This window comes from Antennarius striatus, chromosome 8 (genome assembly GCF_040054535.1).
Source record: "Antennarius striatus isolate MH-2024 chromosome 8, ASM4005453v1, whole genome shotgun sequence".
NCBI classification, from domain to species: Eukaryota; Metazoa; Chordata; class Actinopteri; order Lophiiformes; family Antennariidae; genus Antennarius; species Antennarius striatus.
This window is the reverse complement of record NC_090783.1, coordinates 21,755,983-21,783,778: the sequence shown is the minus strand read 5'-3', so window position 1 is coordinate 21,783,778 and position 27,796 is coordinate 21,755,983. Positions and strand designations below refer to the sequence as shown.

General features: G+C 38.8%; 4 protein-coding genes and 1 long non-coding RNA gene across 8 annotated transcripts in view; 3 read left to right on the top strand and 2 right to left on the bottom strand.

The window, feature by feature from the left end:
• Window positions 1–325: 325 nt before the first annotated feature.
• On the top strand, window positions 326–3,869 carry LOC137600847 (N-acetylmuramoyl-L-alanine amidase-like). The gene is made up of 4 exons (XM_068322703.1): window positions 326–551; window positions 842–1,702; window positions 2,121–2,331; window positions 3,078–3,869. The coding sequence occupies exons 1-4, from the start codon at window positions 479–481 to the stop codon at window positions 3,379–3,381; spliced, it is 1,449 nt and encodes a 482-aa protein (XP_068178804.1). The 5' UTR covers window positions 326–478; the 3' UTR covers window positions 3,382–3,869.
• Window positions 3,870–4,739: 870 nt separating this feature from the next.
• Window positions 4,740–6,522, top strand: LOC137600849 (lysozyme g-like). Its single transcript, XM_068322708.1, has 5 exons — window positions 4,740–4,883; window positions 5,635–5,712; window positions 5,793–5,989; window positions 6,068–6,218; window positions 6,288–6,522. The coding sequence occupies exons 1-5, from the start codon at window positions 4,880–4,882 to the stop codon at window positions 6,422–6,424; spliced, it is 567 nt and encodes a 188-aa protein (XP_068178809.1). The 5' UTR covers window positions 4,740–4,879; the 3' UTR covers window positions 6,425–6,522.
• Window positions 6,523–6,664: 142 nt separating this feature from the next.
• Window positions 6,665–11,446, bottom strand: LOC137600848 (zinc finger protein Gfi-1b-like). 3 transcript variants are annotated; one of them, XM_068322704.1, is made up of 6 exons: window positions 11,161–11,446; window positions 8,707–8,962; window positions 8,418–8,608; window positions 7,739–7,858; window positions 7,484–7,664; window positions 6,665–7,296 (listed from the first exon to the last, which is right to left on the bottom strand). In XM_068322704.1, exons 2-6 carry the CDS (start codon window positions 8,930–8,932, stop codon window positions 7,118–7,120), a joined length of 897 nt encoding a protein of 298 aa, XP_068178805.1. In that variant the 5' UTR covers window positions 8,933–8,962; window positions 11,161–11,446; the 3' UTR covers window positions 6,665–7,117. The 3 variants fall into 3 exon arrangements, with proteins under 3 accessions (XP_068178805.1, XP_068178808.1, XP_068178806.1); XM_068322707.1 differs by having other exon boundaries at window positions 7,484–7,649; XM_068322705.1 differs by having other exon boundaries at window positions 8,707–8,954.
• A 1,144-nt stretch (window positions 11,447–12,590) lies between these two features.
• On the top strand, window positions 12,591–20,736 carry LOC137600850 (uncharacterized). Its single transcript, XR_011036990.1, has 3 exons — window positions 12,591–14,281; window positions 16,065–16,122; window positions 20,602–20,736. It is a non-coding gene; the product is annotated as an uncharacterized lncRNA (long non-coding RNA).
• Window positions 16,167–27,796, bottom strand: part of evi5l (ecotropic viral integration site 5 like) — a 25,481-nt gene continuing 13,851 nt past the window's right edge. The window contains exons 5-20 of one of the 2 annotated variants that reach the window (XM_068322700.1): window positions 27,281–27,355; window positions 26,967–27,092; window positions 26,627–26,770; window positions 26,430–26,519; window positions 24,664–24,761; window positions 24,436–24,496; window positions 24,265–24,318; window positions 23,725–23,757; window positions 22,756–22,896; window positions 21,752–21,868; window positions 21,268–21,408; window positions 20,999–21,178; window positions 20,660–20,806; window positions 20,152–20,247; window positions 19,948–20,043; window positions 16,167–16,930 (exon numbers count right to left, since the gene is read on the bottom strand). In XM_068322700.1, the coding sequence (XP_068178801.1) occupies window positions 16,622–16,930; window positions 19,948–20,043; window positions 20,152–20,247; window positions 20,660–20,806; window positions 20,999–21,178; window positions 21,268–21,408; window positions 21,752–21,868; window positions 22,756–22,896; window positions 23,725–23,757; window positions 24,265–24,318; window positions 24,436–24,496; window positions 24,664–24,761; window positions 26,430–26,519; window positions 26,627–26,770; window positions 26,967–27,092; window positions 27,281–27,355 (1,908 nt within the window). In that variant the 3' untranslated portion in view covers window positions 16,167–16,621. The remainder of the gene's footprint in view (window positions 16,931–19,947; window positions 20,044–20,151; window positions 20,248–20,659; window positions 20,807–20,998; window positions 21,179–21,267; window positions 21,409–21,751; window positions 21,869–22,755; window positions 22,897–23,724; window positions 23,758–24,264; window positions 24,319–24,435; window positions 24,497–24,663; window positions 24,762–26,429; window positions 26,520–26,626; window positions 26,771–26,966; window positions 27,093–27,280; window positions 27,356–27,796) is intronic. The other variant, XM_068322701.1, reaches the window with a different exon arrangement.

The window sequence follows — 27,796 nt, the reverse complement described above, 5'->3', positions numbered from 1 at the left end:
AGAGGCACATATCAAAAGAAATAGCAAATGGAGTAAATTTTAAACATTAATGCCTTTGTCTTCAATTTAGCACTTGACTGACAACTAGCTGACAAAATAAGTTGTACAAGACTGTATATTATACAGGGAAAGAATGAAATCAAAGACCATGTTTATACCTGGAACAAACCGTATGTGGGGGCCCCACACTTTGTTTTGCTCATGACATACTTTGACTTATAGGCCAAATCAATATTTGAAGCCACCAGCGTACACAGAGTACTCTTCCTTATTTGGACATTACACTGAAGGACACAAATACAAGTACATTCCTCATTCAGAAGCTGTGTGGAGAACAACTGTCCTATCCAGTTCATTTTATTTGAAAGCTTGCAATTAAGTACAGTAGTTTAAATATGACACAGATTACCGTGTAGCTTACTTCTGTTTTTCATTTTGGCACAACTTTTGTTTAGAGACAACAAGCAGCTGAAGCAACATGACTTTATTCAGACTACACTTAAGTGTTTTTGTTTTGTCCTACTTTGTCACTGTTTATGGCAGGCCAGCAGGTAAGTCAGATGCACAAAATAACGACTTTACACTTACATTATTCAGATTCTGGTAATGTACGTTATAAACCAATAAACAAGATATTTTTATAGATTCATGTATGACACAGATATTAACATGTATACATATATAGGTGGATGTAGGGAAATAGATATATGTTATATTTTTACACGACTCTGTCAACTTTTAATACTTATTATTATTAAAATATTTTGAGTTGTTTGTTTTTTTTTAACAAATCTGACATAGAATCACTGTAACCATGCTTTCCAAATTGTGCTCTTGTCAGCTGTCCACCTACGTAACATGGAGACTTTCATTCAAGCTGTACAGCTGGTTGAAGACTCCAATCCTGGTCTCCCCCCGCTGGCTTTGGTCAGGGCCTTGCGGAGAACTGCCGGCCATGGTGATAAGATGACCATCCATTTCTTAGGTGTCTCACATAACGCCAGTGACACTGAAGTCCTAGAGACAGCTATTCTCAACTTAACAACCTTGAGTTATTTTGACAAGGCCATTCACCACATTGTGACTGATTATGGAGAGGAACGAGGGGTGGTCCTCGCTCAAGACGGCACAACGGTAGCTCTTGGACCTTTACTGCTTGGAATTGAAATGGGACTGAAAGCCAAAATGAATGGCATCTCAAATGAAGGGATTTTCCCTCTCACTCTAGGCAGGACACTGGGCCTGTCCTTCCTCAGCATGCAGGATTTCCCCTCATCTTATCGCCTGGGGCCTACTGGGTGCTGGGACAACGTGGACCACCCTAAAATGTTCAAATTGTCTCAGCCTGCTACTCTAGCCACCGATGCCATGCTTATTGGAGGTATGGATGGAGCAATACTAGGCATGGACCTCAGCAACCTCCCTGCAGATGAACCACCGCAAGCCCTCAGTGAGATTTTGAGAGGATACTACAGTTTTACTTTAAATGAGGGACATGGCCTTGATGCTATAACCAGTCACATCAGCCCATATCGAAGACAGATCTCAAAATCAATGTTGGAGCCACTTGGTCTGCACAGCCAGGTGATGAAGACATTAGCACTAGTCTGGAAGTTAGAAAAAACAGAGTGGATTGCATTGGACAACGGAGTGGGAAAGGCAGTGAAGGATGGATTGCAGGAATTCGTGCATAAATACTGGGGTGAGCGAGCATCCAATAATTATCGATGAAACAACAATTCTTCAAACAAATGATCATTTACAGTAATTTAATTGCATCGGTATAAAGTTGGCAAATTCATAATGATTTTCACAAGTTCCAAAAGTGCAAAGTAACTTTATTAATTAATCCAATATCCTCAGGGTATGGAAATAAAATCATATTCACAATGGAACACTGAAATATGTAATTAAGTAATAACATATTAATACTGTTAGAATTATTGCTGATTTGCTTTTTGACAATCAATAATTCCCTCAGGTCTAGCAAAAAAGGTTAGCCCTGGAATGACTAAGGAAACACAATAGACTTGTTGTTTACTAAAGAATCTGACCTGTGTGACCTGTCAAAGCGATATCTTTTCATGCAACTGTTTCCCTCTCTCTTCTTTTCTCCTCAGACTGCCCCCCAATTATCTCTCGTTGTCAGTGGGGGGCAAAAGCCTCCCGGGGTACACCAATTCCACTGTCTCTACCCCTCCACTTCCTCTTTGTTCATCACACGTACGAACCATCCCTGCCTTGTTTATCCTTCGCTGACTGTTCTCGTGACATGAGATCCATGCAGAGGTTCCACCAGGAAGATCGTGGTTGGAATGACATAGGATACAGGTGACCAACCATTGTAAAGGTTTCATACCTTTGAAAATATATTCAATAACTTACTGAAAATACATGGAGAAAACTACTGATTTCAAATCTCGGAGAGATACGGGGTGATTGGATTGGCTTAGCAGGAAAACTGAAGTAAAGGTAAAAGGGAAACCGAGCTGTGTTTAAAGTTTAACAGTTTTACTACCAGCATCTAAAAATTAACTAATGCACACACAAAAAAAGATAAACGATAAATACATCAGTATATTTATTTTATGGAAGAATTTATAGAGTGATAAATTAATGAATTACATGTCGTATAACCTGAAATGCTGGTGTTTCCGTTACGTGCATGTTAAACAAATTAGCTCAAGGGTAAACCTCTGTAAGTGCAGCTCAGTTTATATATATGACTGAGCTGTATTGCATTAAAACAACCTAGAATTTGACAAATGACACTGGGATCATGATTAATTTAATAGTGATGACACAAAGTGAGTGAGTCCTATAAATCGATCTGGATGACCAGATCTGGAATAGCACTCTGATCCAGATCAGATTTTGATGTGTATTAGCTGTTACGGGAATGTCATTGTTTTATTCCATCCGTTGTTGCTGAGGTCATTCATGATTTAAGCCAGGCTGCTTCCAGGTCTAATTTGGCATTAACTTTGTTCATCGTACTCTATTTACTGAGTGTATCACAGATCAGTTATTGTAAAATGCATTTACTAATCACGTTCTGTATTTTCTGGTGCTCTCAGCTTTGTGGTGGGCTCTGACGGCTACATTTACGAAGGCAGTGGTTGGAATTACATCGGAAGACATACCAGGGGCCACAATCACATTGGGTACGGAGTGTCAATCATTGGTAACTACACCGCCACCCTGCCGTCTCGCCATGCCATGGACCTGCTACGCCGTCGTCTAGTTCAGTGTGCAGTGGATAGAGGGGGGCTGGCTGCTGACTTCATCATCCACGGCCACAGACAGGTGGTGAACTACACCACTTGTCCTGGAGATACCTTCTTTTCAGAAATCAGAAGCTGGGAACACTTCAGGGAATGACAGCGGCCCTCCAACCAGCTTGACGATTATACCATTAATGTTGACTGTCATTGCTGACTGTTAGCGTCATTACCTCTACCAAGGAATCCATGTTTAGTCAGTAAAAGTAACAATCAAAAGGATGTAAAAGGATTCTGATGAAATGTTGTCTATATGGATCTTGTTCAGTTAAATTGCATGTTTTTCTGGTTATGGATATTTTCTTCAGCATTGTGAAAGAGAACAAAGTGCTGATGTGTGACTTATACAACATGTTAGTCAATAAAGAAGCTGTTCTGCCAGGGTTGCGATAAATAAATCGTTATTGGAGTACAGGTGTATTGATAGTTCACGTGTATTACCGTGTTAATATCTGATGTGTGCCTCTCTTTACAAATAAATACATCTTCACAAATAAAACAACTGTAAAGTAGGTTTGTTTTTCCGATGACGTTTCACATCTCCAGAAAGCCAAACAGACTTTGTATTTATTACATTTACCTTGTAGCATTCATTACACCATGGAAAGATAAAGTGAATTAAAAAAACACACTGTTACTGAGCGGCCAAACTTTCACAGCGATTTTAACTTAAATGTAATGAATTTATATTGATGCACATCATTCAAAACTGACAGAAAGCCTCTGTTAACCTACATTCAGACTGTGTGTCCCTCAAACAAAGAACTGTGAAAGTCAAAACGAAACCAAAAGTAGGCAGAAAGTATAAATTCCGCTTGAAGTTTCCAGAGTCCAGAGGGAGGTCCAGAGCATCGTCAGAAGAAGCAGAAGAGATGGGTAGGTCCGGCTCAAAAACCCAACCAAGACTCCTCTTAATAGGTGTTTTAATGGTTTATGGTCAGAGATTTTGCATGTATTTCTACGTATGTGTGTCTTTGTACATGTTTGTACATGACAGGTATCAAGGTACCTGTCCAATAAAAGGAATATGAGGTTTTAACAGCTGAAACTTCCTGTAACAAGTCAAAAAGTATTAAATCATGAAGGAAACTAAAGTTGAAATTTACACTGAATAAACACATTTCAATGAAAAAACAATGTTTTCCCCCCGTTCTTTTTCAATTTGGGTTTAGGAAGATCTGGTGGGGATAAGTGTTGTTCAGAACACAATGAAAAGGAACAACAACAACAACAATAACTGGGCATTATTTTTGTCAAACAGCCTCGTCAATGAAAGAGAATAAATTTAACACCTGTGAAGCAGCGGCAGAGCGACAAAATGAATAAACCATAATAATCTTTTACAGTAACTGGCAGGATTTCCTGCAAATGAAACCATTTTTACTTTCGCTTTCTTCCACGCACAGTCACAGTGTGTGTGTGTGTGTGTGTGTGTGTGTGTGTGTGTGTGTGTGTGTGTGTGTGTGTCCCTAAACCAAGAACTGTGAAAGTCGAAATGAAACCAAAAGTAACCTGAAAGTATATATTGTGGTTCTGAGTTTCCAGAGTCCAGACGGAGGTTTTACTTTCCAGGCTGATCGTCAGAAGAAGCAGAAGAGATGGGTAGGTCCGGCTCAAAAACCCTACCAAGACTCCTCTTAAGAAGTATTTTAATGGTTTATGGTCAGAGATTTTGCGTGTATTTCTATGTATGTGTGTCTTTGTACATGTTTGTGCCTGTTAGGTATAAACTAGACCACACATTCCTGTGTAATTTGGTGTGTGTGTGTGTGTGTGTGTGTTGGACAGGTGCCAAGAAGGACATAATGTTCCTGTTGAGGAAAAGCAGATTAAATGGTGTTTCTGTAGATTATGATTCACTTTGCTGTAACACTGCAAGACATGTTCACTCAAAGGAACAGTTGAATTTCGAAGTGGATCCGAAGGATCCCGTCCTGAGACATGGTGGTTAGACACTTGATGGTTGGAGTTGCTGTTCGGATTTAATTTGATTGAAAAGGACTGTTGGATTGTACTGAGAAGAAAGTAGATTGCCCTTCTGGCTTATAAGATATGTACTTTAATATCCTAAATGCTTCCATCGTGTTCAAATCCAGGAAATCGGATGTTTAATGACAGGTAGCAGTGTGTTTGTCCTATGCTTTAAGATGGGGGGGGGGCAGAGAATAAGAATGAAAGCTAACAAAACTTGAAGACATCACCTCACACGAATATTTGTTCCCTGAATCAGATAGAATTCACAGATGTTAGATGAAAACAACTCTCAAATATTTTAATTTCTCACAGTTCTAGTGGCAGAAGCATGCACCACGTAGTCCTCATGTTTTTTGCCCTGATGTTGACGTGTTCACAGGTTACGGAAACATAATGAATGTGGAAACGACTGGCGCCTCATGGGAAACGTCTCAACAGGACAGGCTGGGAAACTCAGGTAAACTGTTTGGACACACAAGTGTTCCTGTGAGTTGACATAGACACGGATATCCCGTTGTGTTCTATTCCTCTTTAAAGGTGTGAACGCGTCACACACCATGGCACAGACTGATGTAGGCAGAATGGAAAAGTACAAGTCTATTATCAAGACAGTGGGAGCAAAATATGGAATTGATCCGGCTCTCATCGCTGGCATCATCTCCAGGGAGTCCAGGGCTGGAAATGCACTGAATAACGGCTGGGGAGACGGCGGCAGAGCCTGGGGGCTGATGCAGGTTGTAACTGTTCCTTCAAACATTTTGTCGCTTTATATTAAAATGCACTAAACAAAAGTGTTCATCTATCTTCTGTAGGTTGATATCACTCCAAATGGGGGTGGGCACACTGCCCGGGGTGCATGGGACAGCGAGACTCATGTTTCTCATGGCACTGAGATCTTGGTTGGTTTCATCCAAAGGATTAGCAATAAATTTCCTGACTGGACCACAGAGCAGCGGCTGAAAGGTTTGTTGGAAGACCAAGCTTCAGCATCCTTTAGTCTTTTCTTGGTTTCATTTCTATTTGTTTTCACAGGAGGGATAGCAGCCTACAATATGGGTGATGGGAACGTTCACTCCTATGACGGCGTGGATGCCAGCACGACCGGTCGAGACTATTCCAATGATGTCGTTGCCAGAGCTCAGTGGTATAAAAGGAATATGAGGTTTTAACAGCTGAAACTTCCTATAACAAGTCAAAAAGTATTAAATCATGAAGGAAACTAAAGTTGAAATTTACACTGAATAAACACATTTCAATGGAAAAGCAATCTGTCTCATAATCAGGTTTCCTCCCTGGTGGGGATAACTGTTGTTCAGATCTCTAATCGCTTCATAACTCTGAATTTATTACTTATTCAAGTTACAAACATTACAGTTACACAGAAAATAAAACTGTTTGGTTGTTGTTCTGTTATCCATTTAATTTATCAGGTTATGAAACCCACGTAATTCCATCAATTCAAGTGAATAAAGAAAATTAACATCAAACACAAGTTAGGATATTAACTTTGTTCCAAATTTTTTTGTCGAAGTTCAGAAGGAGCTTCACATGGACTTCTTTTATAAGTAAACCTAACATTTTTTGAGAAGAACAAGCCAAAAAACCACAAAACAAAACAAAATATAAATAGAGAATAACAAAGAAAAAACAGTCCTTTTTTGGATTTTCATAACTTGACAAGTCCACAGTGGATTTTAATTGCAAGACTGAGCAGGAGCTCCTTCCACTGTCCTGCATGACACTCAAATAGCTGTCATGATCATGTAGGATTTGCCTACATTATCAGAAGACAGTCAGAAGCTTTACGTCCTGATTGTTTCTGCTGAAGAACCCCTGGAGAAGTGGTCTTTGCTGACTGAGGGTCAGCGGTGGGTGCAGTGGTACTCCTGGTGCTGCCGCAGGTCAGCTTTGTGAGGGAAGGTGTAGAGGCAGCGAGGGCAGCTGTAGGGCCGGCTGTCCCTGTGTTTACGACAGTGGGTGATCAGATTGGAGCTCTGGCTGAACGCCTTCCCACATATCTGACACATGTGAGGCTTTTCCCCTGCAACACAAACAACACAAATCATTGCAGGGCGCTCAAAGACACCAAAAACAGGATAAAACTGAAAACTATACCGGCCATATAAATGTTGCATTGCATGAGCGATGGAATGAAAAGTGAAGTTCAGTTTGCTAATATCATGTACATGATGTCCCCTGAAACAACCACAAGGACCACATGAACTCACCGGTGTGTATGTAGGTGTGTTTTTTCATGTCAGACTTCTGGTGAAATCTTTTGCTGCAGTACTCGCAAGGATAGGGACGGGTGTCTGAATGGATGAGCAGGTGAGTGGAGAGGGTGGAGGAGCGCTTGAAAACCTTACCACAGATTGTGCAGCCAAACGTCCTCTCCTGAAACAACAGGCCCTGCAGTTACAGATCAATATGGCCTATTTAATTATAGATTTATCTCATAAATTCATATAAAGAGAAGCGCTCACTTTGTCACTGAATGTTGACAATGCAGAGCGTCGATCGGTCTTGCTGGACTTCACATGCACCATTCTGCTTCCACGATTTTTGCATATGTGAGCGTTCAAACTTGACAGGGAAAAAGATATCTGCAGAGAAAACATGGACACAGCTTAAACAGCGTAAATACTACACAGTGGAATGATTTTTCTTATTATTTATACCATTGTTGGTTTACATGTCCAGTCACTGTTGACATCTTTATAAGTACATAAAATTTATTCCAAATTTTTTATGGGATCACAAACTCACCTGATTTCACTGCATTTACCACAAATTTAAGTGAAAAGGCTTTCAAGGCTTTTAACATGGCAGATATTAATATATGCAAAGGCACCACTGATTCAGTTAATATTATTTTACAAGTTTACACTAAGAAAACTGGAGTTTAAAATTAATATAGAATGTTAGCATTCCAACATGCTTCCCCAGCTGCTGGATGCAGTCAGCATTATATCAGTGTAGGGTCAGCAGCCCCACCATTCTTAGTATGCTTGCATGATGATGTTAGCGTTTTGCCTCACAGAGCTAACATCACCGTCATTGGATTACGACTTTTTCTGATTATTTTGTTGTAGTAAAATTTTTTTGTAGTGAATTAAAATATTAAAATACAAATATTTAATGCAATGCAGATATATGTCATACTTTGTTACAGAATGGACACTCGTGCTTCGGAGGACTATGGTTCCTGGTCTCCTTCAGGATCTGAGGGTGCTGAATGAAGCGATCCACTCCCACTGATACCTTGTCAGAAAATTCTGATATCACTTGATTTCTGGACCATGTTACAGATGTCAGGGGACAAGAATCGATATTCTTCATCTGGCTCACAGAAGCTGTGGTGATGGGACAGACAGATAGACAGTCGGATGATAAAAGCCTTTTTGTTTCTTTTAATGCCAAATATCTTCCTCATCCGCTCTAAGTTGCCCACCTCCATCAGAGAAGCTGGTAGCCTGAAGGTCCTGCGGTAACAATGTGAAGGGAACTGTATTTGTGATTGGGGTTTCTGATGTGGAGTACTCCTGGGACGTATCCCAAGACACCTTCTGTTTTCCTCGCTGGCTGAATGTTACAGGGGTCGATCCAGGACCAGGACTTCTTGCCGTTGGCCGATGACAGTGCAGCCCGATTCGTTTGACCAGGAAAGATCGAGGCATAGCTCTCAGGAGGAAGGAAAACCTATTTTACTGTCAAAAAGACATCAAAAAGGGAAAAAACAAGAGCACAGCTTGAGTGATCAAATCCAAGAGAAAAGTTAGGGTTGATCTGAATGTCACTGGCTCCATATTTGTAAAGTTCATGAAAACTAAATCAGTAGAAATAAATCTTTCTCTGCTTCCATAGCTTGTATATAATATTCCACCTGACAGACAGCTGATTAAAAAACATTACACGATGGAGAAATGGGTCACACCTGGTATTTATATTGGCCAAAAGAGGGCAGTAGAATTTTACACTCTTTACATTGTTTTAATTACATTTGTGTACATACTGCATTAATATACATCAAAACAAAAAAACCCAAAGAAAATAGGACAAAACATCTTGTGTTATGTAAATGATGAAGTAATTATTTTTACACAGCTCTTATTATCTTTATCTTTTTATTAAATTGAAAAAGTAAGAATGTCAAATTAATGTACTCAGAGTGACTGATTTTATTCAATATTCATGGTATTATTCAAAGTAATCTTGAAGGTACTCCAGCCCTAACTGGTTTCGTTATGTCGTTTATTTGTTTATTTATGTGGGAGGCGTACAGTATTTACAAAGTTGAACTTTACCCTGCCTGAATTTGTGTGCTCTCGATGAAGACTTAATTTTTTTTCTTAGTACCCACATTCACACTGCAGATATGATAAGATATGTGAATCAAATGTCAGATGCATAAATTCATAAAAAATAAATAAACTATGGGATGAAAAGAAATTGTAATGGAACAAAACCAGAAAAAAACCCCCAGAATTTCTATATATTAACATTTTTGTTGATTTTTTTTCTTCCTTGAACACAAAGCAATAATTAAAAAAAAAAATCTTGGAAGATGGTCTGTATAATGCAAACTTAAGAGCCCCTGACCACAGTGTTTTATTTGTAATGGGTCAGGTGCAAAAGAAATGAAGTGCTGTATTTTATTAGTTTTGTCTATAAACACACTTAAAATTGATGAAGATGATTAACTCTTAGCTGTTAGACTCACATATTTGACTATTTTTACCTTGAAAGGTAGCAACTAAAAAGTATAAAATGAAAATATGCCAACAACATAATGACCCCCAAGACTGCACTTGTTTATTTTTCACTACTTTCTTGTTCTTAACTGTTTTGTTGATGTCAAATTCCTCAGTGTAACCTAAGCAAACCAGAGAACGAGAAAGGGCTCTCCTTATTACAAACAGAACACGGAATCACTCACTTGTGCAAAATGATTTTAAAAGGTTTTGTCATTCTTTCATCGTATATAATGGAGAAGTGTTTCAATGGAAAAGTAGAGAAATGTACTGAAATCTTTTGCTGTCAGTTGTCTGCGTTTTTGTCATGTTTTTTTTAAAATTAATTTTATTTTACATTGAGATATTTGTACTGCAGGAAAAATGACTTTAGAGTCTTTCATCAGATTTTTTTCTTTTGAAAATATTTTTTCTTGTTCATTACTGTATACACACACATACTTAACATGTATGTAACAAGTTATTTCTATATACCGGAAAATATGCGCTTAAAAATCAAGCTGATACATTATAGTCCATTTTGTATTACTTCATGTCATGAATCCAACAATGAGGAACTTAATCTGCGTGATGACAGTATTTGGTCTTTGTTGATGTTAAATTATTCTTTACATTTATGAATCTACTTTAAATGCATGTTTCTCAGTTGTGTTCTTACCAGATACATTCATGCAACGACATGCAACTCACATCATTTTTCAAATTTTAAGGATTACACTTGCATTGATTGATTGCATTGATTCAAGACAGTATTTGCTGTCTATGAGGTATGGAAAAATCTCTTCTACAATAAATACAGAGGAGCAAATGTTTCATCTGTCTTTTTTTTAAATTTCAAACTGGTTTAGAAACTAATTTATTAAAAGACAATATGATAACCCCAACTTTTAGAAGCTAAAAATTATGAACTATATCTCAGTCACATCATTGCCATTGTGTGTTATCATATTTGCTGGTTCACCTGGTACATTGTTCAAGTGTAGGAAGTTTCTGCATCAGTCAAAAAGAACCAGGTCTTACTTTTTAAACCCCCCCCCCCAAAAAAAAACAATGAAAAAATACAAACCCCAGATAACAAACTGAAACTGTCACTTAAAAAAGAGTGATGCAAAGATCACTTTCAACAAAAGTAAAAAAAAAACCCCACAACTCACCAGATTTTTATGTTCCGGTATTGTTTCTTCAGGTCACACTGATAAATAAACTGAGGTAAAGTCTTATGTGAGACGAGGTGGAGTCAGTGTTTCACATGGAAGGACAGTGAACTCTTGAGGTGGATTGTGAGCCGTTGATGTCTGTTGGGTCGGTGAGACGAGAGCAAAGAAAGATGAGGAAATGTATCATCTCTCACACATCTGAGCTGTCAACCACACTGCTTCCTCACAAACAAACCCAAACACAACACTTTCAGCAGTCCTTAATCTGTTTGCTGTATGGCTGCAGCAGTGATGCACAAAGAAAGTACAAGAATCAGATCAACCAAGGGATAAAGCTGTGTGAGAGGAAGAGGATGGACTACAGTAAAAAAATTCTTCAGAAAGTGTTGACAGACTCTGTTGACAAAGATGTGTTACAAAACTGAGGTCAGATTTAGAAGAAGCTGGTAGATTCATTAGAAAAAAGACACACCGGGCAGAGATTTGCTTCTCAGTCTTTGTTTTCTTTGAGGTTTACTGTAGGAACAAGGCTGGAAATGCACTGTTTTCCAAAACTAACCTTCAAACCAGTAATCTCAGTGTGTCAATGCCTATTTCTTTATTCTCTATCCTAAACATATCAATCAATCACTCTACTGGACTGGGTCATGTGTTTGTGTGTTCGCAAAAATACTGCCCTTTGAACAGGATTATACCGGCCTCAAGCTAGAACAGCAGAAACCAATGGACAGAATTCAGACGGGTATTTCTGGGGGAGGATTGTTAAAAATAAGAAAAAAGATCAGTCAGGTTGATTGTCATTGTGTAATAACAAATAAATCTGTATTTTAAGGTTTTTGTTTGATGTTTTGTATTTTAAAAGAATAAAATTATCTTTTTTTTTTGGTAATAATTTGACATCCTGGAGACCATGTGAAAGATGGTGCCTGACATTGGGCTGTTCTGGCTTTCCTGTAATCCGCTGACTCCTTGGCACAGTAACGACAAAGTGCATTATTCTGTTTAAATAAATATGACCACAAAAAAACAATAGAATTACTTTTTCATACATTTTGCAGATTCTAACATTTTAAACAAACAAATATTCCCGAGGAAATCGACTCATGCCTGGAACAATCATTACCTTCCTTTCATGTTGTTATGGAATGGAAAAAACTGAATTTTGGTGGTGTGTATCTTGACTGAGTCCAAGATTTATGCAACAACACAGATTGAGTCAGTGAAAAAAATTAATGTACTCAGCAACTTTGCAAAGGTAAAATACAGTAAATGTAAAAGAAATTGTGCCTGGACAACTTTAAGTGAAGATAATTTTGAAGTAATAAATCACACAATGAGTTCATTGCAAAGGTGCAATGTCAAAGTTTATTTTTTATTATTCATAGGATACAGTATACTGAAATGTATTTGTCCCCCATCATACTGGAATCTATATAATCTTTACTGTCATTTAATATATTCGATAACAAGATCAGTTGACTTGCAAAACAGAACTGGAGTGTGTGGTGAGAGTTCCTGTGTGTGATGCTGTGGGCGTCAAACAGTCTTTTCTTATAGCACATAAATCAGAGACCAGGAAATCCATTTCAATGGATTCAGAGGAAACATATGTGAGAAGCTGTTCTTCACTGTCATTTTGTGTTAGTTGGAAGAGGAAAACATGAGGATGTCCCAGTTTCAAGAATCTGGTTAACATAAATGTGACAGCACATTAATCTACACAAGATTCACGTTATTTTACATGGCTGTAAAATGGTTTTAATGCTAACTATGTGGTCATTTTGCATGGTGTGTAAATCTAACCTACCTTTATGGCACATTGTGATGGTTGATCATGATCATCTCATCTCGTAATGCTGTCAGCTAGAGGTGATGGCAACTGTAAAAATAATATGAAGGATGGAACTGGTATCATATCTAAGTGATACAAAAAGATCAAAATGGTTTATCACAGTAGAAAGAGTTGAATTTGGACAGTGGTGAAAACAGCCCCATCATCAGTGTTCAGATGTACAGTCACATTAGAAAGATACAGAATACTGATCTGGATCAAGTTGAAGGTTCATTTGAGAAAGTCCTGAATAAAACTTTTGATTAGTACATGCATTTTATTTATTTATTTATTTATCATGACTCAAAGTGAAATATTACACCAATAATCCATAAAATTTATTATGGTGGCCTTTAACCTCTTCCAAAAATCTGTTTCTAGCAATGGTTATGCTGTACACAAAGTCAGAATTAAGTAACTCATAGGTTTACAATACAGCTCAAAATACTGAGAGGACTGAGGAGATGACTCTTCTGAACATTGATACCTGAAGGGAGGGTAAAAAGCATGAAAAAAAAAAAAAAAGGTGTTGAAAATTAATTTCAAATGACCATCTTATTTTCTGACCAATTCACAGCTGGATACTCATAGCAAGGAGGGATTATTGATACTTATTTCTCATCGGAAATAGTATAAAAATGACACTTCATAGAATTTAAATAAAGGATTCTGACTTGAAATGAGAAATTCAGTTAACCCATAAAGGGAGGGGACAAATCAGTGATCAGTGCTAATCCCAGTCGACGTTCGGAACACAAACATGGACATAGTTGAAATACTCATCTGTGCTGACAATATCCAACACAATGTAAAGACTTCAGTTGTTACATCCACCAGTAAAAAAGCTGTTAATTGCAACAGTAAAGGGGGCAACCCAACATCCTCTTTGATGGTCATTGCAGGAAGATTCAATTTCCCTATTTCTTAGAAGATGGAACACATTATCTTCTTTTACTGTTCCTTTAATTCTATTGCACAACAATATTAGGTAGCAACATGAGACATAACATGGGCCAGCATGAAGCACAATACAAAGTTGGAGCAAAGTACTTAGATAGCCTCTGAAGAGCTGAATATAATAAGATACGATCCCACAGTGAGCCCATTCATCCACACAATATCTTACTGCTCATGTAAAGAGCAGAGAATTCCTCTTTCTTTGTAGTGCAAAGAGCAGATCACTGCTCCCTAAAGGACACCCTGTTTGACTAACGGTACACACACACACACACACAAACACACAGGTCGTTCACTATCCAGACGAGGACTGGACTGACACACGCACCGGTAAATCCTGTCTACACACTTTTGTTCCTCTTACACTGTATACTTCATGTCACCATACAATTTAGACTCGTCTACGCGGAATATATTTATGTTTGATATGTAAAATATTTTCCATTCACACACCCCAGTCATGATGACATCACTACATTATCACCCACCACTGCTGTCAGGGACACGAGGAACGAGAACCGACGAGAACAAATCAGCGCTGTAGCCTGGATGTTTTTTTTGCTTGTGCAAAACACTGATCATTGAAGAAAGGATTCGACATTTGGGGGAAATAAGCCAATTAGCTTAAATGACAGGATTGATAAATTGTCTGTTAAAAATACAGCAACAGCTAGGAGATGGTTACCATATCGTGGCAAACATTACTGGAAAAACGTCACCACCGCTATGAAAAGATAACAAAATCCATTTGTTACGCTTGTTCCTCAACAAGTTGTACATGTAACTTTGATTAAAGGAACTTTAAAAAAAATGAAACCTTTCCATTTTAAAATATTTAAAAATATTTAAAAATGATTTTAAATATTTCATGTACGATAAATAAAAAGGTAACCTTGCCGAATTTAAAATTATTCATCTAGTTTCTTGGAGTCACACTTTGGCATGAGCAGTAATTTTAGGAAATGGAAACACTTGAAATGTGGTTTTTCTCAGGTAACTCAAAGAAGATGACAATCGATTGAAAATGTTTTCAAATTGGGGGAAAGAAAGTAGAGTCTGGGAGAAGAAATCAAATGATGTGACAAGAAAAATGTGTGTTAAGACACGCTTCTTCTTGCTCGACCTACATCGGCTTGCTAGATAGCAAACCACAATGGTTTGTTTACCATAAACAAATAAATGTGTCACGGAGAAGGGTCAACGCTGTAGCTTGATTTCACAAGCTTTGTTTGAAAAGGCCAACAGAATTATGTGTTGGGTTTTTCCTTAACTGGGTGGAGGAAGTCACTTCTGTACAGTCAGTCAAGAAATAACAGGTTTTAACAGGCAGGACAGCGAGTTAAGTTATTCCCACCATCTCCTTAAATGTGAAACTATTCCTTTAACTAATATATAAACCATTGCAACATGTGGTTTTCAAGAAAATCAAATTATTCCCATCATCACAATCATCATGGTTAAACAATGAAAAGCTCCGGGAGAAGTTGAACTGTTTTCGGATTCTGTTACTTTGCACAATATCCGTGATCCTAATCTATAAGAGAGTAAGCAGGAAGTTGGATGTGTACCTCTAAAGACCTGAAAAACAACACAAAGAAATGTAAATAACAATTTCCTAAATCACAGCAGCACTTTTCCTTTTTTTGAAACCCTCATTGCCACAGTAAACCCATGACAGATGACTAGTTGGCACAAAAGACGGTGTAGAAAGTTTGGCCTCCGTCAGTATCTCTACACTTCTATAATTTCATATAGATATATATAAAAAAATAAAAAAGATATCAAAATAAATTATGACATTTAAATAATTACAGAACAAAAACAAATTTTGGCAACAATGAATGTCATCTTTCCCTTTTTCCAGGGTTATGGGGAATGATTTTTGAACTACTGACTTGTTTGTGGTTTTTGTTATCAGTTGCAGAAAATACATTTAGTAAGTTAGTGTTCACAGTTCATTTACAGTATGAATACTGCCTTGTAAAACCCCTATGGTTTGATGCGTACATATTCCAACACTCTCATATTCATCATCTTTAAATGTTGTTTTTTTTTACACTTGGTCTGCAAAGAGGTGAATGATAGCTGACGGTACTCTTTTGTGTTTTCCTAGTGAGATGCTTAAAAGGGAAAAAGACAGGATGGAGATGCATTTAAATGAGAAGGGAGAGGTATGTATAGGTATACAGAAAATACAGTGAAACAAATGTCTATAATACTTTATATGAACAGTCAAGTTTTTTTTTCTGTCTGTCTACCCATGTTTCATTTCTGGTCACAGTTTCTGAAGCAGGTTCAGTGATCTATCTCTTAGACCCAACAGCCCTGCTGGTCCAGTTCCAGCACAATTTCATTTGTGTGTGTGTGTGTGTCTAATGTGTGTGTGTGATTTGATGGATATGTATTTAGACGGATAATTCATACATGGCAACAAGAGGATTTACAGGACCTCTTTGTGTATGATCAGTAAGTGTAGGGAACGAGGTGATGCAGACAGGGGTAGAGATGAAGGGTAGTGATCAAATGCCATCATGTCTGCGTCAAGTTAAGGTCAACACTGGAAAAGCTGGAGGACGGAATCTGTAACGCAGTCCTAGTTTGCAGTAGTTGTTCTGTCCTGTAGAGCTCCAGCTGTTGTTTAGGCAACAGAAATAGAACCTCCACCCCTCCTCAGTTATCCAGCGCCTCTGCACACACCATGCTGCCGTAGAGCTGCTGCGGGTCTGGATGTGTCAGCACCTGCTCCTCCACCTCACTGTCTGTGCTGCCCTCGCTGTCGAGGTGAGCGGATTGGTGACGGGATGTGGACAGGGTGGGGTAAAGGGCGTTAGCAGGGAGCGGGCTGGGGAGGAGATCCTCGTCTGAGCTCAGGTAGTCCCCTTCAGCAGAGGCCGGACTCGCCAAGCAGAGATCCTGGTAGTTGTTTCCTCCTACGCCACCGACTCGTGGAGCTGCCCGTTGTCCTCGTAACTGTCTGATCTGAATAAGAAATGAGGGATTTAGTTCTCCTATATTACTTTGCATTTTTCCTTGAAAATATATCCCAACAACAAAAACCCCCAATATGCTTCCATTTCGCAATAGTTTCATCTTCCTACCCCGCCTCGGCTCTTTCGTTCATTCTCCATGGATATAAATGAGGGAGAAAAGGTCATGTGAACGCTTGTAAAATATTGATTATCTGAAGGATTTGTTTCAATGCTATTTAAAATATTAATTCTATTTAATATCTATTTAATATTGTTTATAACTGCACAGATGATGATGATATGATGATGCATATGGATGCTTTACTTCTGTAGTATAGTGACTGCAGTGCAGAGTCTTACATGAAGTCTATGTGCAGAAAAGTTGATGGATTGCCAGAAGTAAACAGCCGAGTTTAAAAAATCAAATCAAATCAAAGCATTTAAAGATTTGGTAAGTAACAGAACATAATTGTAAGAGCAGCTCATGTATTTTGCTGGGCTGCCTTTTTGTTGGTTGTTTGTTTGGAGGGAAATAAAACCTGTGAAACCCATCAGTGATTATCCTGTTAAGAGTTTAAAATCATGCAAATAGGGCAGTGGTGTTTTTAATACGCTAAAAGCAAACGCATACCTTGAACGCATTAAAATCTAAAATGTGTTTGCGTGTCAGCTCTCAGATTTTACTGTTGCAGCTGTGGTCGGTGGTGCCTGACAGATGACATACCGACATTTATCTACATGTGCGTGCTTTTTTTGTGTTAATCTTGCATGTGCCACAGCGACTCATGACAAATCTCAGAGGTTTTGTTCCTCCACATCGTGCACTAATGCGAGCTGTAGGGTGGTGGGCAGGGGGTGGGGAAAACCAGTGGTAAACCAGTGGAAATGTTTTGAATGTGTCTGACTAGCTTTTTGGAATCCAGCACTGTCACTTGACTTGCAATATAACAAACTAATTAATAGCTAAATTAGCAGTAAGAGCCCAAATCCCTAAATTTTAATACATTTTTTTATGTCAAGCTGAAGCAGAAAACATAAAAATTACAAAAATTAATACATGTGTAAAATCTTGTTATTTTGTAACAACACTACTATGGTTTCATGATACAAACGTCCTCCCTCGAAGAATAATACTGAAATTTCTGTTGTATTAGCTTCCTCATTTTTATGCACGGAAGTTTCGCTCTCGTTTGTAAAGTCAGTGCTTTGACAAGTGGGGAAAAAGAAAAAAAAAAAGTAGAGGAGCAGTAAAGGGCAGGGCAGTCTCATCACTCCCCCTCACTTTTAAAAACTCTCCTCCTAGTCACGCACTGTCACTCTCTGAATGACCAAACTCTGAGTGTATATGTCAGGCCACAGCTTTGCGTCACCAAAATAAGGTGGGAAGATTGTCGTAAACCGCTGAATGAACCTCCATGTGAAATTAAAATGCCGACATCAGAATAGCTGCAATTACAATAAATGATTTAATCGGCAAATGAGAGAATGAAACACAGCAGTGGGTTAAAAAAAAAAAAAAAAAAAAGGATCCTTTTCTCACCATCACACATTTGCTGTTGAACAGCTCACTCATCTATCTGAACTGAAGTTCATGCAGGTCTTTAGGGGGGAAACAGTGGTCTCTGGGTAGAAGTGGTGTCTCCTCTATGACATTTACGTTGATGGTGAGTAGAAAAGCTGTGGAATATCTACCTACACACATCTGCAGTATAATCACTGCGTGTCTGTATGTGTAATAAAACCACACACCAATTTGAAACAGACCTCAGCAGCTGAATTGCATAGTACAGCATTTGTCAGCTATATCACAAATAAACATTTACTTTACAATAAAGTTACTGTACTATTTGTATGTTCTGAAATACCTACAAATCATGATGCTGTGCCTGTAGAGAGATTGTGGCACAAACAACACTTCAAACAGAGGATTGGACACAAACCATCCTGCAAAAGTACCGCTGGATTCAAGCAGGTCAGCGTTTCTGTTTATTAATGGGCAGTTTCCTCTATAAATAACTGGGATTATGAATCAGGACGTTAAGTTTCTAATTCTTTTCTTGCATTGAATACACTGTTTAAAGGTTCCATATTATACTCGTTTTAATGATCATGGTCATAAGCAACTGTAAATAATATTTAAAAAACGTGGCGTATGTGGTGTGTGTGTGTGTTCGCTATGATGATGAGGACATCCACACACACGCGCTCACATACACACAGACAGACAGGCTGCACATAAACAGACCAAAGCAGAACTAACTAGTTAGCCAAATGCAAGCTGACTTCGACAGGTTGTGAGCAACTTTCAACTCCTGTCGCTCCGTCACAATGGGCGAGAAATCAATTAGGACATTTGTCGACTCCTGGATGGTTTTCTAGACATTAAAGTCAATTGTTTTCCAGATTCTAGGAGTTGGCAGGGTTAGAGAGGATCACCATGTATATGTAGAGACCTGAAAAAAATCTGCTTTTCATTATACGACCCTTAAAACAAGTGCTGTAATGCGCTCTCTGGAAACATTTCCTGTGTTGTGGCTTTTGCAGTGTGTTTTCTTTGCAGCACTTCTCCAAAGGCTATAGCTGTATTTTCAACCAAAGACCTTTACTTAATTTGCTCGTGTCTACAATGTATGGTTTCTTCAGCTGCGCTATGTTCGAAAAGTTGGCTGTCATCGGTGAGAAACAAAGAAAACAGCCTGATAGTACGGCTGCAATTCATATTTTGCAATCATCAATTACAATTATATTTTTTTAAATGTAAAATGAGTTATTGATTTTTCCAAACTAACAAAAAATATTTTCACAATTAACCAGAGCCAAATGTCATTTCTTAATTTTTTCAACAGTATTTATGTCATTGAATTACTGTACATGTTATCATTTGTTTTTACTCTAGTGCTATTTTATTTAGATGCAATATTTACATGTCAGAGGTTAATTGTTCAACATTTCTTGTGAAATTCAGTAAATATTGCAGTGTGTGTGTGTGTGTGTGTGTGTGTGTGTGTGTGTGTGTGTGAGACCAACCTCATTCTTGAGCTCAGCGATCTGGTCCCGGAGCTTGCTGATGTACTGTCTGGAGTCTGAGTGGTTCAGCTGGCCCTGGATCAGCCCTTCCTCCTTCTGGAACACACACTCTTTAATATTACAATATTGTTGAGGGAGTCATCCTCACCAAGGTGTCGATGCCTACATGAAAACAGTTTGTTTGACTCGCAAGCGCACACACACCTGTATCTCCAGCTCAGCAATCTTCTGCCTGAGTTCAGCCATGGCAGCGATGCTGTCTGCTTCCCTCAGTCGCACCGCCATCACATCCTCTTTACTCTGTGTGGATGGGAGAAGGGAGGGAGTATGAAACAAAGAAGTGTGTGCTGCTAAATACATGAACACTGTGGAACAAAGTGACAGAGAGAAGTTCATTGATGGCTATTGATGAAGCATCATATACTTTGTTCTAATTCCAGCTGTGTCTAATTCCATGCTTTTCAGGACACTCAGAATTCATTACGAGGCTGCGTTTATCTCAGATATCTTTGCAAATTTTTATTCACTTCTATTATTATTCTATTATTTCAATTATTAACAAAATCTTCCTTCCCATTTTTAATCCTTGTTTGATTTATTTCATTCCTGTTATTTTTCCTTTAGGATATTAGCGTCTCACTTTTGTATTTTCAGAACACATCAGCCTTCATTTCCACAGATTCTCCAGTGCAATTCTGTTCTTCATACAAACCTTGCAGTCAGACTCGGCCTGCTTTCTTTTCATCTCGCTGAGCTGTGCCTGGAGAGCTTTGTTCTGATTGGTCAGCATCTGGAGTCGGTCCTGCAGGGCGGAGCGTTCCTGCTCATTGCGACCAATCAGCTTGCTGTGGATCTGGATCTAGATGTAAATAAAAGGAATACGGAAATACATGAAGCAAGAGAGTGAGACGAACTCTCACAAATTCTTATTTGACTCATAATAAATTAAATGTTAACCACTATCTCCAATGAAATACTTGATATAAAACTCCTCTGGCATTAATGTTCTTGTACCTTTTCTACACCCTCTACGACCGACATTGTGTCTGACCTGGCTCTCCAGCTGCAGGGCTTTGAGTTTGACCTCTCGGAGCTCAGCCTGAGCCTGAGCTTCCCTTAGCCTGATCGACATAAGTTTATCCTGCAGCTCGTTCATGGCGTTCTTCTTCGGGGATTCCTTCCAGTGGCCACCCCCACCACCTGTGCTGCTGTTACTACGGGACATGTGATGCTGAAGAAACACAGATAGCAAAAGTGTAAACGTAAAGCTAGAATACATTAACCTGCACTGAGAGGTGGTTTAAACCTGGTGTGCATTACCTGCCAGCGTTGGTTTAGCTCAGTGACGCTGTCCTGCATTTCTCTGAAGGAGCGCAATGTCTCCAGCTCCCTCAGCTTCATCTGTTTTACCTCCTCCTGCAAGGCCGCCATGTTGTTCTCATCCGGCAAGCAACTGCTCCTCTACAACGACAAAATGTCACATTTATTCTTTAAAATGACAAACTCACAGGTTAGCAGCCATGTTAATTTAAAATGTATGATAAAATTTATAAAACCTGCGAAAGAAACCCCAAAAACCTCAACATATTTAAAGGGGTACTGACATTATGATAGAAGCCTGAAACACAAAATACAGTTGCATCCTGATGCCTGGTGCTTCAGAATTCATTCGAGATAAATTTCACAATTTTAGTGATCAGTTTACAGTAAAAAAAAAAAAGTTAAACACATTCACATCTGTCTGCTGTTGTCGCTCATCTCATCGCACCCTCCCTCCGATGCTAAAATGCGTTTCTTGGTGTACCTTCTCCAAGTCCAGGACCTTGTCTTGCATTTCCTTCAGCGCTCCCAGCAGTTCGGCCTCATGCAGTCGAGATTGCTCCAGCTGGGTCTGCAGATTGTTCACAAACTGATCTGTGTACTGAAACAGACAGCAGTAGTATTAAACAGTGATGCTTGATGATGTGACTGATTGCCTTTTCTTGCATTTGTTGCATGTTGCAAACAAAACCACGAACCACAAATAAAACATATCAAAAACAATGTTTATTCCAAAGCAATATATCATTTCTTTGACTGACTTGGTGAAATAACTTTAAAATAGATAATCATCTAGTGTGAGTGAAGTATCACACTCCTGACCAAAATGTGAGACGACAGATAATCAAACACAACAGTGCATTTCAAAGTCACCACATTAAAATAGAAGAGTGGAAAGAATCATTTCCAACCACGCAAAATACGTAAGCTAAAAAAGTGGGCAAGTACATAGCGTGAGTATAGGAGCTTTGATTTGTAATTATGGACTTCTTAGTCTTGGTGATCAAAGAGAGGCTGTGGAGGTGTGTAAACTCTGGTGGGAGGTGGGAGGCAAGACGTCTGAGCTGGAATAAAATTGACTGTCACTATGACATCAGTTTGAGTTTGTGGGTCTTGAATAAACCCGTATAAAAACCTAAATAAGCAATAAATGGCACACGTCTGCATGCAGTGCATGATTGAGACATCCGACCCATCTTTTCTTGGTTAGCAGTGGTGGAAAAGTCATTTTGAAACTTGCGTTTCTAACTTGATTGCAGCTGCAGGAGTCCATAAAGAAAAATCACTGACAGTAACTCATTTCTAATCTCCGTACATAAGACTTTTTTAAAAAAAAATCCAATTTAATTCATCCTCCAAGCATCATACTATAAAATATAAAATGGAATACATTTTACAGTTGAGAAATGTGACAAGATTGAATGATCATTTTTCGTCATGTATGTCTTCACTGCTGGAATGACCACAGACATTCATGTCGGTGCTCACCTTCTGTTGCTGCAACTCCCTGATGGTGTCCTGCGCTTTCTCCAGGCTCTCGCTGGCCGTGCTGCATTGCTGCCTCACCACTGCCAGCTCCCGCTTGATCACGTAGTTCTCCTCTGCTTCCTGTGCCCTCGTAACCTGACCCTGGGAACAAGAAGCCCGAGCAGGACAGGGTTCGAGATCAGCTGTGCAGTTTGCACGATGAAAATGCTGATCACATAAAAAAATTAAATAAAAAAAAAAAATCAGAAAAAAAATATTTCTGGTAATAGATAGAATCGGATATCATTATGCTTGAGGGTGAGTAGTGCTTCCTGGTGCAATGCACATAATGAACTATTTTTAAAACATGGTAAATTTGTTTATTTTTTTCATGGAGTAAGCTCAGCTGTTTGAAACACCTGTTATTATTTTCCTGTTGCATGTTAAGCTCCGTATATAACGACCATAGCAGCTGAATTAGCATAAGGATCAACAATAGGAGAGAAAAACAATCTGGCTTCCAAAAGCAAGAAAGCAGAAATTCAAAAATGCTAGAGAGGGTGGCTGGTTCCCTTGTTTCTTGTCTTAATGAGCTACGCTAACCATCCCCTGGTTGCTAATTTCAGATTTTGTATACAAACACCAACAAATCAAATAACTACATTTCCAACAATTTAGAAATTTAGACAGAATTTATGGCTTTAGGAACTGTGAATTTAAAAAAAAAAAAAGTATTAGTATTAGCAAAAATAAAATAATAATTTACATGCCACATTTCACAGATCACGGACAAACCGTACATGCATTCAGGAATTACGGGATGGTCTGGGGAACTGGATGGACATGACATGTAAACGATATGCTTTCATGCAATTTAGGATGATTATTGTTAAGTCGAGGAATAGAGGAAATGCAGGAGAGCAGAAAGGAGGATTAGAAATAGTGAGGAGGACGCAGAGGGCAGTGGGAAGGAGGTTTACTTTACTCTACCTGTATAAGTCTGTCTGCCAGAGCAGCACTCTCCTATAGAGCAGCAAAGAAGAGGAACAAGAGGATGATAAAAAAAGAGAAAGAGAAAGACAGTGGAGAAACCATTGAGGATAAACCACCACAAAACCCAGGAGGAAATTCAAGGAAAAGACAGAAAATGGATCATGGTTGAGGAGTCAAATGTAATGTTTGCAGGGGGAAAAAAGGCAGCGGTGAGATTATTGATCTATTTCAGAGAGGAGGAAAAAGAGTCAAAATGGTGCATTTTTCAACAGCGAAGTGGAGCAGAGAGAACATCTGAAACAAATACAAACATCCAAAACCACAAACCCACACATACGCATGGCACAAATTAAAATCCTCAGGAAACGACAACAGAAAATGAGTTTACAAATTCAACGTCGCAGCATCATCTCCTTACTGTAACTAGATCAGAACGGTAATAGTCCTCCACTGAGCAATCTGAACGATTTATCTCAGTGATGGCGCCTAAACCTGATTTATTTTGGCATTTATTCAGAAATGAAAGCCATGGTTTACCTTTTCCAGAGTCTCAATCCTCTGCTTCAACAGCCTGTTTTCTGTCCGTAGCCTCTGAAGAGGGAAAAAAGTTAAGGAACATTTATGTGGTCTGTCCACTTCTTTATATCTCAATAAAAAAAGTTGTGATACCCACATCGTGCACAAATCCATAAAAGCTCTTTAACACACCTTGATTTCAATCTGTTCCTCCATTTCTTTATTCTTGATTGTGGTATATTCTTTCTCAAGTCTTATTAAAAAAAATTTAAAAGACAGGAAAAACAGGATTATGAACCTGGATGTTGAGCAACATTGATTGGTTGTGTAGATAATTACATGACTGCAAAAATGTAGTTACTACAGTAATGACGCGGTGATAGTCTCACTACTTGTAGATTGAGTTAGGAGTGTTCTTACTTCTTCATCCTCTTGGGGTTGTATTTAACCTGGTAGGCCCTGAGAATCAGCTTGTCGGGGCAGCTGTCGAACTGGTGGGGTATAACCTTCTGGAAATGCTGACAAAGCAAGATTAGAGAAGTCAAGACAGAAAATAGACTCAATTCACAACATTTGATGAGCAAGCAGAAAAAAAACATTTCCATATAGTGCAGATGGGCGGTTAACCATATATGTACGTACATATACCGCTGAGCCACTGCCGTTCGATGTTTAGTTAAAGTGTAATGTATATGGATGGACATCAGAAATACTCATTTCTCACTCAGGTTGAACCTGAACTACATTTTGTCTGAATAGTGACGTTATTTTTATGTGAGACAAAAACCTGACAATAGGAAATGACTCTCATGTTCGTGACTTAAAGCTGAATGTTGAGAATCGTTTTCATAAGTGAGAACTGATAATTCCCATGTTACCTGAACATGACGTGACACCAATGCATTTCCATCTTGCACAAAAGCTTCATGTTAAGTCACGATCTCCCACATTAGTTTCACATTTTCAAATGAAACAGTGCTTACTTGTTGTGACTGATCTTGTGTAGTTTTCTACAGGTAGTGCACAATTTTAGTTAAAGCTAACTTTTCAGTCGCTTGTGCTCAATCGTTTATATTTACCCCACAAAAGCCCTGAACTGTAGCTCAACATCCAGAAGAATTATTTGTTAATTGGTGTTTCAGACATCTCACAACCATCGCTCAAGTAATTAAATGGTTGGATTCAGAATAAATAATGAGAAAACAGAGAGAATTCTGAGGATATGGTCATTATTTTAAGTATAATTTCAAAATCTGATCTGACTCTCTGATGATATTTGAATAAAAATTGTAAAAAACTTTTTCTTGTGGCACTACAGGCACATGCTATACACTTAAATGTTTATCAGTCACGAAGCAGTTCCTCTGAGCCAGCAGGCTGTAACTGTATGCTAATGTTTTAATAGTCCTTTTGTACTGACCACAATATTGATTAGTTTGGTTGTTTTTGGATCAATGTTGTGTAATCTATACTTTCGGCACCTGAGCAAGCAGGCTGCCTTTCCAGCCGCCCTGAGTGTGTTTTGTTTCTTCATCGACAATATCTCCTCCCTCCCTCTCCTTTTCCTTTGCTCTAGAGGCAAGCTACATGCTGCGGCGCTGTACAGTGGACCGTCAGCATCAACAGCTGACTCCGGCTGTTGTTGGATGCAATTAAAAAAACTGATCAAAATCATTGTATTATGTGCTTTTAATGGTTTTTTTGTGATATTAAGAGTTCGATATTTGAGGCGGACTGATGTAAAGTTGAGTGAAATGACAGAAACTTGATTTTTCTTTTTCCGTGTATTTCTTTTTTTTTTTTTTTTTAAATGTAATGAATAATTGAGGACTTAACGCGAAATGACCATTATGTGTTGTTTTTGTCCTATTATTGTGTAAGTCTTAGGGAATAGTACTTTTTAGTAGTTAGAGTATTAATGACTTATTATTAATGACTTATTATTAATGACTTTGACTTATTATTTCCACTTTAAAATATGGGTCGAGTCCCGCTCTGTGCGGACTTTGCACGTTCTCCCGGTGTCTGTGTGGGTTCTGTGGCTTCTCCCCGTCGCCAAAAAACATGCGATTCAGGTGAATTGGCCATCAAACAGCCATCTGTCGGGAACATTGTGTGCTAAAGGGAAAGTCAAATGTAGAATAAATTGCTCTGTATAAAACTATTACATAACTGGTTCCACTCACCTGCGACATGCCCTCCATGTCCAGCTGAATGAGGTCAGTCTGGTTGTACTGCAGGATGGCCAGGCCCACACGGAAGATAATCTCTAGGCCCTGCACGTCACATGATGTATTTCATTTTATAAAATGAACAGAACCAAAACCACAGAGTCAAATTCAACCTCAAATACCTTAAAAGACTTATTCACAATGTTTCCTACCTCATACATGAAAATATCAAAAATGCGTGTGGCGACAGGCAGAGGGAGGAAGGTGAGGAAAAGGGTGAGGAACCAGGATGACGCATACATGGATGTGTGGAAACTCTGCGATCGAAAATGGACATTCAGCTCTGGAAGTTGCTCCTGGGATTAAAAAAAAAAAAGATTTTATAGTCAATATATCACTGCAATACAGTCAAAGAATGCATAAACAGAAGGTGATGCATTGGAAATACAAATAAAGGATGTGCTGCCCCCATGTGGATGGCTATTAAACTGCAGGCCTAAATGTTGGACGTGGATGGATCGTTTCCTGACTGTCTTGTTTCTTCCTCTTTACCTGTAGCAGATATTCAAACTGGTAGATGCAGAGTCCTAGCTCGGCCATGCTGGGTTTGAACAGCTCCCGCAGACGGTAGTCCTGCATCAGACGCACAAACACACAAAACGCCTCCTCCTCAGGCATCTGGAGGGGAGGTTGCCCCATTAGATTTCATTCAGACTGCTGAACAGTTCATTCTACTTTGACTCCTATGTTCACTGATGACCTCTAGAAATCTCTATTTTGATTAAAAGCTCTGGACAGATATGATGGCAAAACATTCCCATAATTAATTATTTATGGATAATCTTCACAAAATATTTCATCATTACCTGCATGAGCAGTAGGCCCACAATGAAAGCGCTGCCTTGGCAGTAGCCCACTTCTCGATCCACCAAAGAGTACGCCTGAGACAAAAAGACACACACACACACACACACACACACCGCATTTGCTACATGCTGTATTCAGAGACAGCAGTAGTGATGATATCTGTAATCCTGACCAGACTAGTCACCAGAAGCCATTTCATTTCCTGCGTGGCTGAGCGACCAGGGAACACAAATGATGCGCTGATGATTAACGTGTTGGATTCTATGGCTGCAAGCAGCAGATCCCCTTTCTCATTGACAAAATGACATTAAGAAAGTAACAATCAGCCTGACACGTGCAAAATACAGGACTTTGTAGCAATAAGGTGGACTCCCGATTCAATCGTTGATATCTTTATTCATTTTTACTTCATAAAGAAACTGACTGTGCAACACAAAAACAGGTCTTCACGCCTGATCCCGGGGTTGGAACATGAGCCAGTCTGTCCTTACCACTAATATGTTTCTATCCTCCCA

What these genes read in the sequence shown, in the direction of transcription:
- LOC137600847 (XM_068322703.1), top strand. Translation starts at nt 479, where the DNA reads ATGACTTTATTCAGACTACACTTAAGTGTTTTTGTTTTGTCCTACTTT. An exon ending in TGTTTATGGCAGGCCAGCAG is followed by an intron (nt 552 to 841) that starts GTAAGTCAGATG and finishes TGCTCTTGTCAG; the next exon opens with CTGTCCACCTACGTAACATG. An exon ending in TGGAATGACATAGGATACAG is followed by an intron (nt 2,332 to 3,077) that starts GTGACCAACCAT and finishes TGGTGCTCTCAG; the next exon opens with CTTTGTGGTGGGCTCTGACG.
- LOC137600849 (XM_068322708.1), top strand. An exon ending in GAGCCTGGGGGCTGATGCAG is followed by an intron (nt 5,990 to 6,067) that starts GTTGTAACTGTT and finishes TATCTTCTGTAG; the next exon opens with GTTGATATCACTCCAAATGG. An exon ending in CACAGAGCAGCGGCTGAAAG is followed by an intron (nt 6,219 to 6,287) that starts GTTTGTTGGAAG and finishes TTGTTTTCACAG; the next exon opens with GAGGGATAGCAGCCTACAAT.
- LOC137600848 (XM_068322704.1), bottom strand. Translation starts at nt 8,932, where the DNA reads ATGCCTCGATCTTTCCTGGTCAAACGAATCGGGCTGCACTGTCATCGG. An exon ending in TGTCAACATTCAGTGACAAA is followed by an intron (nt 7,665 to 7,738) that starts GTGAGCGCTTCT and finishes CTGTAACTGCAG; the next exon opens with GGCCTGTTGTTTCAGGAGAG. An exon ending in ACACACCTACATACACACCG is followed by an intron (nt 7,297 to 7,483) that starts GTGAGTTCATGT and finishes TTTGTGTTGCAG; the next exon opens with GGGAAAAGCCTCACATGTGT.